This window comes from Betta splendens, chromosome 15 (genome assembly GCF_900634795.4).
Source record: "Betta splendens chromosome 15, fBetSpl5.4, whole genome shotgun sequence".
Classification (NCBI taxonomy): Eukaryota; Metazoa; Chordata; class Actinopteri; order Anabantiformes; family Osphronemidae; genus Betta; species Betta splendens.
In genome coordinates, this window is record NC_040895.2 from 9,056,084 (window position 1) to 9,071,794 (window position 15,711).

General features: G+C 46.5%; 2 protein-coding genes across 2 annotated transcripts; both read left to right on the top strand.

Moving 5' to 3' along the window:
- Nucleotides 1–36: 36 nt before the first annotated feature.
- lhcgr (luteinizing hormone/choriogonadotropin receptor) lies at nt 37–6,169 on the top strand. Its single transcript, XM_029175335.3, has 11 exons — nt 37–1,675; nt 2,407–2,478; nt 2,769–2,843; nt 2,917–2,991; nt 3,127–3,201; nt 3,280–3,357; nt 3,437–3,505; nt 3,599–3,673; nt 3,770–3,955; nt 4,041–4,109; nt 4,206–6,169. The coding sequence occupies exons 1-11, from the start codon at nt 1,407–1,409 to the stop codon at nt 5,404–5,406; spliced, it is 2,244 nt and encodes a 747-aa protein (XP_029031168.1). The 5' UTR covers nt 37–1,406; the 3' UTR covers nt 5,407–6,169.
- A 200-nt stretch (nt 6,170–6,369) lies between these two features.
- mertka (c-mer proto-oncogene tyrosine kinase a) lies at nt 6,370–15,629 on the top strand. Its single transcript, XM_029175309.3, has 19 exons — nt 6,370–6,678; nt 7,452–7,758; nt 7,832–7,932; nt 8,005–8,175; nt 10,051–10,137; nt 10,222–10,337; nt 10,414–10,603; nt 10,934–11,079; nt 12,149–12,284; nt 12,549–12,699; nt 13,102–13,187; nt 13,277–13,372; nt 13,484–13,564; nt 13,639–13,731; nt 13,816–13,934; nt 14,028–14,137; nt 14,218–14,377; nt 14,448–14,584; nt 14,679–15,629. Exons 1-19 carry the CDS (start codon nt 6,600–6,602, stop codon nt 15,139–15,141), a joined length of 2,829 nt encoding a protein of 942 aa, XP_029031142.1. The 5' UTR covers nt 6,370–6,599; the 3' UTR covers nt 15,142–15,629.
- Nucleotides 15,630–15,711: the final 82 nt, after the last annotated feature.

A 15,711-nucleotide genomic window follows, 5' to 3' on the forward strand; every position in this document is an offset into this window, starting at 1 on the left:
ATTTCATAAACTAGTGTGTGAAACTGGTATCGATAATGCGGACGCCACGAGATAAAAATAAATAGTTAAACCGATTTGTGACAAACATTCATGAAAAATATTAATTGAAATAATGAAAACATTTCAATTATGTCTAATTCATATTTCAATTAATAATTTTATTAATATTCACGGGCTTGAATTTTTGTCACAAATCAGTTTTACTATGTATTTTTTATTGTTATTAAGTTATATTCCCTTTTTATGTGTAATGTGTAATTCTTGGCGTCCTGTGTTTTATTACTGTTGTTTTGTCGCCACCCAGTGGACGCTTAGCTAAATACCAGCATTTCCTAAAAGAAGTGTCACATTTTTGAAGGTACTGGTTCTTAACTTATTTACTTTGACTTTATTGCAGTTCTAATTTTTAGGTAATTGCTAATTAAACCCCACGGGGACTCAATTAGGCGCCTCTGAGGCCTCAGATTAGTTCCTTTGGGGTTTGAAGGACTTACCAAGTACTGACTATGAAGGGTATACACATTACAGTAGCTTGTGCTGACATTTTTTTCAGCTCAAGTCCTTCATCGCTCCTCTGCCATGTTTTCCATGTTACGTGTGTCATAGAAGGTAAGACTTTCTTTAAGCTTAAGACTGAGTCTTAACGTTTAGTCTATCAAGGCTATGTAAAGTTGCCTTGTCTTTATCAGCTACACAACATGGAGCCAAATCAGATAGTGTTATGGGAGGGAGGTTTTGTACTTGGGGTCACACTGTCCTGCTAAAGAGACAGTCTGTGACTTGGCTTTTTGTGTAAATGTCAGTACAAACATTTATTTTAATTAGTTTCAAATAAGCAACAATTACAGATACAAGAGTTAACAAAAACATTTAAAATAAACCAGGGGCCATGAATACCTCATTATATGAGATGATATCCTTAAGATAAATTAACTATAATATTCAGCCATTACATTCACAGTAGTTGAACCCCATTTATTGTAAGACACAACTATGAGATTTACAAAAAACGTATATATGATGTACTTCAAATCACACATCAGTATATCTGGAACATATCTGGTCATTTGTTTGCGCACCTTTATTACTTTAAGTTAGGTTTTGATATAGAGCCATATTAAATGAATGGATAATAAATGAATATTAGACGTTTGCCCCCCTTAACTAAACCCCATTATCAGTTTTTAGCAACTGTTTCTTATATTAATTTAGTTCCTCCACTCTGAAAGAAACAATCGACTTTTAAAGTCGACGAACGTTTCACGGTGAATGATTCTGTCGATAAAAAATCCCAAAATGTCACCGTGTTTCATTTCGCTGTAATTTGAACCGAAGGGAAGAACTTGATCACAAGTTGAGCATCAGCTGGCTGAGGTTCTACGCTGAAGGATAAAACTCATCATCACATGTCACATCTGGGGAAGGCTCAGTGTCTGGACGCGCAGCCTTCAGTGGACGTCCCGGATCCTGTGCGTTTGGGCGTTTTCCACACAGCGGCGGCAATGTGGACGTCGCTGCCTCTGCTCTCGTTTCTCTCGCTTTTTTCCTTCTACGGATGCAAGTGCGCGACGTGCTTCGTGTGCCCGAGGATCTGCCGCTGTTTGTCCAGCACGATCAGGTGTAACAATGTGACAGAGGGGTCAGCTGTGATGATGGGCCACAGGGATAGAAGACTGTAAGTTCACACCTGACCAGTTATTTAGTTATTTACTCTGACTGAAACGCGCATTGGAGGTGGATCTAATACCTGTGTGATCGGACGCATTTGCCTGTTTTAGCGTATATGGCAAAGAAATTACGCAGCTCACTCTTTACGCGGCGTTTTTACGCACGGACCCAAGGATTCACTCGGGCGCTCGCTCGTTTAACGGGTTGATTAATGTTGACGTTAACGAGGGTTTACAGATGTCACCCTTTCAACGTTTCTGTTTGAGTCACGCGCAAAACAATCGGCCGTGGTGCGTTCACGTGAGAGCAAACGGCCCATCCAGTGGCCTATTAAACCCAAGTCTAAGCTGTGGGATGTCGGCTCTGTCACTTTGATGCTATGTAATAATGATGACGAAAAACACTGTCACCCAACAGATGGTGCCACTTTCTAGCACTCACCGACTATCTGTAGTCTGGGTGTATTTAATTTAACACCTTGAAAACCTTCTTGGTGATGCTGATGCTCTCTAACATGTAAATAGTGTTTCCTCAAAGTGTATATTAGACAGCCGTGTTCATCGCACTGTCACAAACCTTGAAGGAGGAAAGCTTGAACTCTCTTCTAGTGAATTACACCTTGTTCACGCCGTCCGTGAACGTCAAGGCTATCGCCTCATGCACGTATGGAACTGCTGCACGTCCAACACTTATTAGAGGATCTTGATCATGTGTAATAACTTGTCTGTTTTTCCCCAGGTTTCTCTATCGCTTGCCATTTTACTCCATTTCCAGTCATTCGTTTGAGGAATTGAAAAGAGTGCAGAGGATGTACGTATCTGTTTGCACCCTGCCAACACTGAGATGTACAGTCCACTTTGTACCGTTCTTGATCTTTATTGCAACTGATTAAAGAACTGCCACAATATTTTGTTTGTTACATTTGTTATTAATAACTTAAAATACATGTTTGTTTTCCAAGTTTGTTATAACAACACTGTTAATTAAATATTATTACATTTGGCCAAATATTGACCATTTGTAGCAGATTATGTCTCAGAGTGGTGTTTATTATATTATGACAGTAAAGAATGAAACCCTTTTCCTTTTCTTCTGCGTAGTGGGATTGCCCAGAGTGTCACCCTGGAAACCATTGACTCCTTAGCATTTAACAACCTTCCTGAACTCTCTGAAATGTAAGTCTTGTGTTTGGAGCACATGTGGGGAATAGGATGCTCGTTGCGACAGCTGCCTTATTTTGCGTTGCAGCTCGATCCAGAACACGAGGAGCCTGGTGCTCATCGGCCGAGGAGCGTTCAACAACCTTCCAAAGCTCCGTTACCTGTGAGACAATGACAGATCCACAGCTTTTACTTCATGAACTTATTTTTGTACTTTAAGATGTAAAGAAGTAATAACATGCACTCACAGACACTAATAACTTAACAGAAACCATAAAATCCTTCTTTGTGTTGACAGGAGCATATCAAACACTGGGATAAGAGTCTTCCCTGACATCACCTCTATCAACTCTCTTGAATCTGAGTTTATCTTGTAAGTGCATCTGTTGCAAGAGCCACAACGAAATCGACAAAGTGACATTAATTTACGTGAACTTTGGTGCTTTTGCAGAGACATCTGTGACAACCTGTATCTACGGGAGATACCTCCAAACGCTTTCATTGGAATGACAAAAGAATACGTCACAATGTGAGTGACACCCGTGCCTCTCAGAACACAAGTTGAAACTGATTTCCTCATGATGTATTATTCTTTTTATTAATTCCAGGAACCTTTACAACAATGGGATCAGAGAAATACATGGCCATGCCTTCAATGGGACAAAGATAGATAAGCTGTATTTTCTCACATTTATTTCTTTTGTTCTGATTTATTGATTCCAATTACAGTAGCTTTCTGCTAATAGTCTTATCATGAGTCTTATGTGCAGCGTGTTAAAGAATAATCGAGACCTCAGGGTGATTCACAGAGACACCTTCAAAGGAGCTACGGGCCCCGGGGTCTTGTAAGTGACTGTTACTTGTTTAGCATAAAAAAATAGAGTAATTCTAAGTATGTCGGGCTTGTGGAGTCATTATTATCGCATTCTGTTGATCTTCAGGGACGTCTCTGCCACCGCTCTGACGAAGTTACCATCCCAGGGCCTGGAGTCCGTCCTGGTGCTGGTGGCTCAGTCTGCCTACGCCCTGAAAAGCCTGCCTCCCCTTCAGGGGCTGTGGAGCCTGCGCGAGGCCCGTCTCACCTACAACAGTCACTGCTGTGCCCTTCTGAGCTGGGACGCCCACAGGTGCCCTGCCCTGTGAATACTGCAGATTAATCAAGCGCAGAATCCTTCCGAATCCATGTGTGAACGAGTCTTTACATGATTTCAGGGACTTCTCAGCAGGTCCGGCGTGGAATAACGTCTCCGCTTACTGTGATGACAGTGATCCATCAACAGAGTAAAGAAATCCTTTTATTACTTGAAGTCTAAGATGTTGAAATAATTCAATTTAAGAGAAGACTCTCGTTTCCTGTTTCTCCTCTTCTGAGTGCAGTGGCCAGCGTGTCGCTGGCTCCTCAGGTGATACGCCTCACGTTGTGGACCCGCCCTTCTTCACGGACGCCGACCCCTTCGAAGACGTGAATTTCCACTATCCAGAACTGGACCTCTGTCGACATCAGCCAGCCCTGGTCTGCACCCCTGAAGCCGACGCCTTCAACCCCTGCGAGGACATGGCGGGCTTCGGGTTCCTCAGGGTGGCCATCTGGTTCATCAACGTGCTGGCCATCGCGGGAAACCTGACCGTGCTCCTGGTGCTCTTCACCAGCCGCAACAAGCTGAGCGTTCCCCGCTTCCTCATGTGCCACCTGGCCTTCGCCGACCTCTGCATCGGCATCTACCTGCTGATGATCGCCACCGTGGACCTGCGCACCCGCGGCTCCTACAGCCAGCACGCCATCGAGTGGCAGACGGGGCCGGGCTGCGGCGCCGCCGGCTTCCTGTCCGTGTTCGGCGGCGAGCTGTCGGTCTACACGCTTTGCACCGTCACCCTGGAGCGCTGGCACACCATCACCAACGCGCTGCAGCTGGAGCGCCGCATGGGGCTCCCGCGGGCCGTGGGCATCATGACGGCGGGTTGGCTCCTCTGTCTGGGAATGGGTGCGATGCCGCTGGTTGGCGTCAGCAGCTACACCAAAGTCAGCATGTGCCTGCCCATGGACATCGACTCGCCTCCGGCTCAGGCCTTCATCATCATCATCCTGCTTTTCAACGTGGGCGCCTTCACTGTTGTGTGTGTGTGCTACGTGCTGATCTATCTGGCTGTAAGGAACCCAGAGTTTCCGGGAAGAAGCGCCGACACTAAGATCGCCAAACGCATGGCCGTGCTCATCTTCACAGACTTCCTTTGCATGGCGCCCATCTCCTTTTTTGCCATCTCCGCTGCCTTCGGGTTCCCCCTCATCACAGTCACTAACTCCAAGATTCTGCTGGTGCTCTTCTTCCCCATCAACTCTTGTGCCAATCCTTTCCTGTACGCGATCTTCACCAAGGCGTTCAGAAAGGACGCACGCCAGCTCATGAGTGCCGCGGGCTGCTGTAAAAAGGCCGGTGTGTATCGCACGAAGGCCTACGGCTCAGAGAACGCGATGAGGAGCCACTTGGCATCCGGCAACAAAGAATGCCCCGCAGAGGTGAGGCTGGCTGCTGTGGCGACAGAGAGCTCACCTGAGATCACAAACACAGGAACAATCTGACTGTCTACAATGATTAGTCATGGTATGCACTGAAAATTAATTTTTGTTCACATTTTCAATTATTCAATTTTTGATCAAGCCAACGGCCGTTCAAGTTTATCTGGCAACAAAATACATTTCAAAATAAAAAATATATATTTGAAAGTCTTCTACTTTAGCCAAAACGTGGTGGATAATCACATAACTCGTAAACAAGTTGGAAAGAAAATACAAAAGTACAAAAAAATATATTTTCAATTAGACGTATTAGTTTGTCAGCTCAAGAACACTTTATTGAATCATTTTCCATATCTATTTTCTCCATGAGTACATCAGTAAGACTTTACTATAATGATAACTTTTTATGGGCTTTCAGTCCTGTTCAACAAGGCGACAGTTTCTGTCTTTCCAGTCTTGAAACTGCTGCCTTTGTTTTACTAAGATAAAGAGATGAGACACTGAAGGAGTAGGTTTCAACAGATACATCTCAATACTAGGTTCCTGTGGATGTTGCAAATAGCATCTAACAAACAAATGGGCTTAGGTTTCTTGTGGCAGGAAAGACAATGACATGAAACCCTGCTGTGGGTCCATGATTAATTTTTGATTATTATTTCAGCATCCAGGTCATTGTCATGAAGTCAAGATGAATATAAATGAGATAAAATGAATGAGATAAATATTTGGGGCTGAAAGAGGTTGTGTGTGCCGAACTATGTTCTGTGTATTGTACACGTATTAAAATAAAACTTATTTTTATTGCTACTATTTCTAAATTACGGCACTTACATTACTAGAGTGGAATCCAGAAACGCTTCCTTTTGACGTGGCACCGCTGAAGCTCTTATTTTGAAATCCGGATGTACAAAGGTACGTAGTTGTCGGCTGCGTAACCGCGAGCAATTTACCGTAATCTACCACAACACGGTGCGCGGCGTCTCTCAACTGTTTGTTCCCATTACCGTAAACCCCAGTTGTTTCTGTGGCGGCGTTCAAACCACGCACACACGAACGAGCGCTTCACCGCAGGATTTCTACACCCAGTCCTCCCACCATCAGATCCCGCCTCCGACGTGGGGGAAAGCAAACCTTTTTTTTTTCCTACAACAAACTCGATCAACAACTATTTGCACAAGCTGCGCTGGGTTCACCGTGGCGGGTAATGCTGGTGCCGAGCCGCAGGAGCCGCTCAGAGTAGAGACGTGGACCTCGTCATGGCAAACAAGGCTCCGGGCGCCTCTGGACGCCTTCTCTTTGCAGCAATGGCCATTCTTGCGGGGATTGGTGTGAGCGGTGAGTTGTTGATGCTTTGCTGCCTGTTTTGTACTGATGGAATTCAGGGACGTCAGTATTAGTATCAGTGTCAGACCTTAGTCTGTGATTGAGTTGGAAAACTTTCTGGTGGAGGGATTCTCCACAAAGCTCTGAACGACTCCTATAACTTATTTCTAGTAACAGTTAAACTGAGACTTGGTGGTGGCGAACTGCAGTAAAGACGTAAAGAAAACAGCCTCGGTGAAAAGAAGCTTTGGTTGTGTACCGTAAATTTGCTGATCATATATTATTGATGCTAAGGACTTCTTAAAGTCCAACTCATATGTGCTGAAATATTCTAGATGTCATCATATTATTGACGTTATATTAGTCAGCTTTTAAATATTTATGAGACAATGCAACAAACATCGATTTGATGCCATTTTATTTAATAATAATAATCCCAAGGTCTATAATAATAATAATAAAATCTTATTCTCAGACTACTTAAGCAAAAAGCTTGATGCTTATGTATTTAAAATGATAAACTCCTTTAGACTTATTCATATTATATTGAGCTTTTACTTAAAAGCACTTAAGCAATTTGAACCAGTTATTATAATGGAGTGTTTTCAGTACATTTTTCAAATCCATATTGTGATTAATCAAACACTGAATATTACTTTATGGCTTTGCGAGGATTTTGAAAGTAAGTTTGTGACCCTTGGATGTCAAATCTGCGGTTTAAAGCACAACGTGACTAATAAAAAGCAGAAGCAGCTGTTGAAGGCACTATGTCTCCCTGTAAACAGCCCAGCATTCTCGGGACCGTCTTTACCGACCGGCCAGGAACTCGGGGCCCCTTTCGGGGCAGAGGATGTATCTCAGCCCCGATCAGCTCCGACGGCTCCACTTCAAGCCGACCGCGGGCTTCCTCCGGCTGTCGGACGGCCACGAGGCCAAGTTCAACTGCTCCATCAACATCCCCGACGACAGGCTGGAGCCCTCCATCACGTGGCTGAAGAACGGCCAGGACCTGGCCGCCAACGTGCACGTGGTGATCAACGAGCTCCAGACGGTCGCCAGCGACAGGGTCGCGACGCTGCTCTCCACCGTCAGGTACGTATGGAGGTCGGAATGCGAGCGCGTGAAGACGCGCGCGGCGCCGTGACTCCGTGCGCTCCGGTTTCAGCATCAACCCCGCGCAGAGGGCGGACGCCGGCGAGTACCGCTGCAGGCTCCACATCGGCTCCATGAGGGTGGAGTCGCAGCCCATCGTCCTGGAGCTGGAAGGTGAGCTGCAGCGTGACGTCAGCCATGTTTTGGTGTGTTTAAAGGCTCTGATACATCTTATATCTGGTGTAGGACTCCCAACGTTCATCCGGGAACCAGAGGACAGGAACATAACCAGAGACGCAAACTTTACTCTGTCGTGTGAGGCCGTGGGACCCCCAGAGCCTGTTGAGATCCGCTGGCTGAAGGACGGATCACCTTTTACTGGTTTCATTAGGTCTCCCAGCACCTACACCATTACAGGTAAGACACCAGCCAAGAAGCCCTCCTCCTCTCCAGCGCTCCAGTAAATGATCTCAGCGCTTCTTGCTGCCTGATTTATACCGGTTCCTATATCTGCTTGAGGAAGTGAAGAAGTCATTTTCTCTGTAATAAAACCTGGGGGCCGGAGACTTTCACATTAAACTGCTTTACGTGAGCTTTTCTTTTTGAACCTCTGGCCTGTTTACGTCGTTTAACGTGTCCACGATCCCTTTTAATCCAATTAACTGGGTTCTTTTTGATGGACTCACACCCGTGTGAATACGGACACGTTCATCAGCAGAGATAAAGGGGCATTTGAGCCTTGATAATGGCCACAGCATCCATTTGCTGCGAGTTTCTATCCTGCCACATCTCTGCTGTCTCAGCGTCTTGCAGCAGACGAGATTCTTCCCCGTGTTCATACAGAAATACAACCAGCCGCCAGCGTATTTCAGACTGAACTCTCTCTTTGACCTCGACCTGGCTTCCTCTTTAAAGTAAACATTTCTCATTAGAGCCATTGCAGCTCCGCTTTGAATTCTCCAGCCCTTCATTGTGAGCCTGCCTCAGGCTACGCGCTTCGTCTGCACTCAGTCCGCGGTGAAACCGACCAACGCTGAGGGGGTTAAAGGTTCAGCGCTGTGCTCTGGCCCGGCGTGCGCAAGGGCCTGGGCGGTAAAAGGAGTGGGGGGACTGCATGGAGGGACTGTTCGGGGGTTGGCTTCGGGGACAAAGGCCTCATTGACGGGACGGCCCACTACCCAGCAGGGAGGAGCTGGACACAGAGGCTGGCGGGGTGCAGGCTAGCAGTAGACCAACAAAACAGCACGGAGCCACTGTTCTGCAGGCTCACCTCAGGCGTGAGGCCCCACAACAAAGTAGAGACAAACATTTGCATTTGTTTTACAGGAACGGCGCTATTGTACAGAATGTGTGCCTAAACTTGGATTATGCAAAGCCTAAAAGATAAAGGTGCATCAGAATACACGATAATGAGGTGTGGCATCGAGCAGGAGGAGAGAATTGATAGGATTGCATGTCGGTTGTTCGTCGTGCCGCAGTGTAAAAGCGAAAAAATACCCTCGACATCTGGCGAGCTGGAACTCTCCTAAACCCCCTAATTACATGCTGCAGCATCCACGCTGCAGGACGTCCACAACATGAAGCTGGCTGCATACACTATGTGTTATTTGTGCCGCTGTGCATGTCTGTTTTTTTTTTTTTTTTTTTTTTGCATGTTTCCCGTTATGAGGCCAAGTATTCTCTGATCTTAAGCTGACCCTCGTCCGTAGGTGTTGGGTGGAGGAACACTCTGTGCTTTTGCTGCTGGCACGTGTTAGCGCTGTACTGTGGAAACACCCGCGGTTTAGCCAAAAACTCTTGGGTTTTGATATTAAATAGCTTTTTTTTTTTTTTTTTTTAGTAAAACGGCTCAAAAGTTCAGCCTTTCTCCAGCTTTATAGGAAGGCAAAAATAATGGGGATGTGATGTTCTGCAGATTGTCAACAAAACATCCTGGAAAGCCGGCTTCCAGTAGTCACTCACAGGCTGTTTCCCAGATACGGACACTGGAAAACAGAGCACAAAAGCGCCATTCTTCAGCAGCTGCTCCAGTTGTGGTTCAACTGGGCAGATGTGTGTTGACAGATAAGTACTGTGTCCAGCAAAAGGTCATGACTTCACCGCTCTGAGCGGCATGAACCTGCCTGGGACATAAAAAAGAAGCGAGTCGTCCCCAAACGAGTTTTTGTGCTAATTCCAGTCTCACTTCTCCGCCGAGGCTGACGTGACTCTTTTCCCGTGGTTTGTGCTTCACCACATTTCACCCTGAGAACCGATTGTCCGCCGCTGAGCTGTCACGTTGTTCTCGTTCAGGTGTGAACAGATACAGTCGCTTCAGCTGCGAGGCCCACAACACGAAGGGCGTCTCCACGTCCCGGGAAGCGAGCATCAACATTAAAGGTAGGACCGGCTCCTCGTTGGGCTGTTTGACGTCTGCCTTATGTTGCACGAGGAAGTGCGTGAGAGTCCTTTTGCGTTGTGCAGTGCTTCCCAGCAGCGTCTCTGATGTCACCGTGGTGGAGAAGCAGTCCAATAAGTTCATCTTGAGCTGGACGCCCGGGCATGACGGCTTCTCGCCTCTTAGCAGCTGCCTCATCAGGGTAAATCCCACAGCCGCTCACCTCCGGGCTTCAACGTCTTCACTCGCATCCTGACGCGCTTTCTGTTCGGCCCCAGGTCAAGGAGGTGAGTCGGAGGAAGGGGGAGGTGACCACCACCCGGCTCGTCAACGTCACCGTGCCTCCGTTCCAGTGCGAGGTGCCGGGGCTGCAGGCCGTGACGTGCTACAACCTGAGCGTCTCCTGCAGCAACGAGCTGGGAGCTTCTCCGGGCTCCGCGTGGACGCAGAGCAACACCACGGAAGGAGGTGCTTCACTTCATGCAGTCTGCATGCTGAAATGACACAGCCTCTCAGATGAAAGTCCTATCCACAAAATCTGTTTTCCTCAAACATAGGAAATAGGCGTGGCCTCTGTCACAAAGTTCCTATTGGGTGGAGTAGTTTTCAATTTCCTCCTGAAGCCACTGCTGGGTATTTTTCCAAGCATCTGATAAGCTGTGCCAGGAAGGGGCCACATACCAATTAGTTCTAAATTTAATCTTCTCCTTTTCATTTTGTTTCATACAGCGGTGAAAGTCTTCGTTACCGTGTGATGAACCTAATCCCGCTCTTCTCCACTTCTTGTCCTTCCGCCAGTGCCCTCGGTTTATCCTCGAAACGTCAGCGTTCAGCTGAACGAGTCGTGGCTGGTGATCACGTGGAAGCCTCCACCGGACGATAAGATAAATGGCATCCTGCGCGGTTATGAAGTTACTATTAGGCACGGGAAAGAGATGAAGAAGGTGGGCGCCGCTCCAGACTGTTTTTTTTTCTTCAGGGCTCGTGTAGGTGGTCAATATTCAGCTGTTAAGCTCACATCATTTCTGCAAAATTTCTGATAAGCCTGACAAATGTATGACAAATATTATAGGAATGTGTGTTGTGTTTTGGTAATATTTGATCCTCCCTGTGTCCTGTCAACCGGACCCGAGGTCAACTTCCCTATTATCTGTGTGTAACAGAGTTTCCACTCAACCACAGGGTCAATTAGCAGATGTGCGTGTTTTAAGGTGCAGTCTTTCAAAAGCAGAGCCATTTGATTCAGTACTGGCTGCGTGTGTGTGTACATGTGTGCGTATTCCATGATGCTGTCTGTGTGTAGTCACGCTTGTGTGAGTGGTCTCCACTACAATAGTCCGTTTCCCGTTCTTCCTGTCTGTGTCGTAGTGGAAGGAAGCTGACAATGTGAAAGCTGGAACGGGACTGTTTTTCCTGGTTACACACGTGGCCTTGAGTCACTGGAACACCTGGAATGCGAACACAACGGGTTTTGCACCTCGATGTGCTGTGATGTCATCGCGCGGGGGGGATTCGTCACAGCGCCGTTGACGGGAAATGTGCCCATAGGCAACGTGTTTAACCCCCCCGACTCAGCAGCACCTGCTGCAGCGGTGCCGCCCCGTGTGACGGCCTGTTTTAAATCTGAGGTCGAGGGTTGAGGTGATGGCTCTGCTTCGCTGAGAACATCCAGCCACGTGCTGCCTTCAAAGTGTCAGCAAATCGTTGAAGCAGAGGAAGATGAAGTCTGTTGTGAAACACAGAGTGCGTCTGTCACATGCTCCCTCGCACTGCAGCACGAGCTCATCCGGAAAGTCCTTCTCTTTTCTTGACGGTTTCATTATTTGCACCGAGTGCCAGTTAACAGGTACTTTCTAAAAATGTGTGTTAAGTGGAAAGAAGAAAAAGGAGGAGCTGTGATGTTGCTGAGTGTCATATTTTACATAAATAAGGCTCATCCAACTGTGACCTATATTACAAGGAAGTGGCTTAGATCACAGATCATTAACCTCACTTGTGACTGTGTGTTGTCAGATCCACAGTTACACCAGCACGGTCTTTGAAGCCGTGCAGGAATTCAACACCACGTACGGCGTGGCGGTGGCGGCGTGCACGGGGGCGGGCAGCGGCATGGCCAGCCCATGGGTCTGGCTCTTTGTGCCGGGGGACAGTAAGCGGCTCCTTTGTTTCAGCTCCTTCATCGCTGCTCTGTCCACTTCACCAACAACAAATATACTTCACGCGACCTAAATGACACAGAGGTTGAACTAAATTTGAGACGTTGCACAAGATATTGCTCGCTGTTCAGCCACAAAGTTCCCAAAACATGTAGCACAATTTAAAAAAACTAAACACGTGATAAAGGAAACCGATTATTAACATGTGACTTTCTGCAGTGACCTGACCTCATTCTACACATTGTCGTGTCTCTCAGAATCCACTGTGGCCCCATCGTCCAGCCCAGAAACTGAGGTTCCAGGCTCCGTCTACATCGTGCTGGGCGTCGTGATTGGCTTCTGTGTTGTGATGCTTATCATCTGGGGGGTTATCTGTGTACGCAACAGGACCTCTACCTACTGGCTTGAGTATGACAATGATATAATTACCTCTGATATAATCACCAACCCTGCTCATTGTTTGATTATATTGTCTGTCTCTTTTGATTTAAGCTATTGTAAGTAATTAGGTATTAGCTGTGGGGGGTTGATTTAGTTTTCTTTGCTTCCTTTGCTTCCTCTTAATCACCAATAATAACTTTGCAGCTGCTGAAACAGAAAACAAAAAACAAGCAGTTCATTCCCCCAAATGTTACTATTATGATGTTTGTGACTCAGTCTTCAAGAAACAGGACAGGAACCTTTCTCATTATGACGTTATGTGTGCGTGTTTGTGTGCGTGTGTGTGCGTGTGTGTGTACTTCTACTGAGACTTTCCTGTAATTTTGGCACTTTGTCCTGTTCTAACCCTCTCTCTATCGCCCTCTGCAGGAGGCTGTTTGGAGGTGGAGAAAAGCTGCCTGTCATTCAGTACACGCCTCAAAAGTCCTACAATCGTTCAGCCATACAAATTACACGTACGTGTCCAGATATAAAGTAATATCTATGTAGGCATTCATGGTTTGCTGTTACATTCAGCAGTGACCTTAGTGTCTCCTGTCTGCAGTTGGAAACCTTGGCGTCAGTGAGGAGCTACAGGCCAAACTTCAGGATGTGATGGTTATGAGGAGCTTGCTCACCATAGGGAAGGTTCTTGGAGAGGGTAAGAAACAGTAATAAAAGTAAATAATGAGTTCTTTGCTACATTTTTATGTGGTGCTGCTTATCCTGGACTAGTGAAGGTATTTGCTACTGGGTTTGTGCTTTTCTCCAGGGGAATTTGGCTCCGTCGTGGAAGGACATTTAAAACAACCGGATGAAACATCAGAAAAAGTTGCTGTAAAAACAATGAAATGTAAGTCTTGCCTTACTGGTTCTCTAAAAGAAGCGGAACAATACAGCTACCTTCATTTTTCTTCCTCCAAACAGTGGACAGCTTCTCTCAGAAAGAAATTGAGGAGTTCCTGAACGAGGCCGCCTGCATGAAAGACTTCAACCACCCCAACGTCATCCGGCTGCTGGGTAGGACCGAGGCAGGAACGTGGAGCGCGTCTCGCTTCCATCTGCACGCGCTTCATTATCTGTGTGCTGACTTGTCTCCTCCAGGCGTGTGCTTAGAAGTGGGCGTGGGACACTTTCCCAAGCCCATGGTCATCCTCCCATTCATGAAGTATGGAGATCTGCATAGTTTCCTGCTGCGCTCACGCCTAGGAGAAAGTCCGATGGTAGCGGAACACATAAAGACTGAAACATGTGCATCATATACACAATATTATCATGCTCAGCTAGTTGTATTAACGTTCCATTGTTCTGCGCAGTTCTTGCCCACTCAGACACTTCTGAAGTTCATGGGCGACATCGCTTCGGGGATGGAGTATCTCAGCGGCCGCAACTTCCTGCATCGCGACCTGGCGGCACGCAACTGCATGTACGTACGCTAGCGAAACAGACAGGTGAAGCCCGCTTTGGACCGGGGTCCAATGTGTGAATGCCACTCGTCTCCCACAGGCTGCGCGACGATATGACGGTGTGCGTAGCCGACTTCGGGCTGTCCAAGAAGATCTACAGCGGAGATTATTACAGGCAGGGCAGAATAGCCAAAATGCCCGTGAAATGGATCGCGGTGGAGAGTCTGGCCGACAGAGTCTTCACCATAAAGAGCGATGTGGTAAGTACTTCTAGCTGCAACTCTGATAAGTGAGGTACCGAGGTTTCAGTGGTGAAATCTGTCTCTGCAGTGGGCATTCGGTGTCACCATGTGGGAGATAGCGACGCGAGGCATGACGCCCTACCCCGGCATCCCCAACCATGAGATCTATGACCACCTTGTTGAGGGAAACAGACTGAAGCAGCCTCCAGACTGTTTGGATGAGTTGTGAGTTAAGATTTTTACATTTACAGACATTTATCTATAGTTTTGTTTAAAAAAAGATCATGGCTGGAGATGTATAAATGTTTTGTATGTCTAGGTATGAGATCATGTACAGCTGCTGGAGGGCCGACCCACTGGACCGACCTTCCTTCGCCCAGCTCTGCGAGAGGCTGGAAAAGCTGACGGAAAAGCTTCCGGAGTCTTTCAGCAGGGACGATATCATCTATATTAACACCAGCTTTCCTGAAGGGGACCCCGACGGGGAAACGCTTTCTGCTGAGCTTCCTGTAGAACTTCCTGTATTCAGCTCCTCGCCCTCTTGCAGCCGTCAGGCGGCAGAACGTTCAGTGGTCACTGTGGACATTCACGGGAGCCTGGAGGACGAGGAGGACGAGAACGACGGCCGCTATGTGGTCGTCGTCTCCAACCCCGCAGCGAGAGCTCCAGCAGTGGACACTCCTCTTTTGCCAAGTGTTGCTTTCAGGGAGGATAATGGAGACATTGTTATGGAGGCAGCAGGGATGGACCACAGCTCCAGTGACACTTCACGCCTGCTGTAGTGATTAAAACAATTACATGTGCAAATAAGCTCATTAGACACTGAACTGTGATTTTTTTTTTCCTCTGTGCTCAAATTTATGTTGACGTGTAAATATAGACGTGTACATTTATGATGATTATAATGACCTTTACAAAGAAATTATTTTGGCCTCATTTGAGATTTTGATAAATATTGCTTTTATCGGTTGCCAGTAAGATTAACTGTTTGCCAGTAACTACATTAATTATGTTGTGTATGTATATTTTGGCATATAAGCAAATCAGACATGGGCTGCCCCTTAATGCATGAATTGTCATAAATAAATAATATGTTGTTCACCAACATTAACTATCAGCCTCACTGTCATGTGGAATGAGAGTGGAAACATTTGTGTTTTGGTCATCGTTTAAACATAATTAGGAATGTAAAATTGTTTTTCAAAAAAGTTTTGTTTTTCATCGACAGAATTATCATCATCGTTATAAAACGCACAATTCATGCATCCAATTACCAGTATTGTATTTTTCTTTTTAAATCGACCTTAAACAGATGCCACCAGTGGTAAGTTAAATGATTCAGCGCCCCCCTG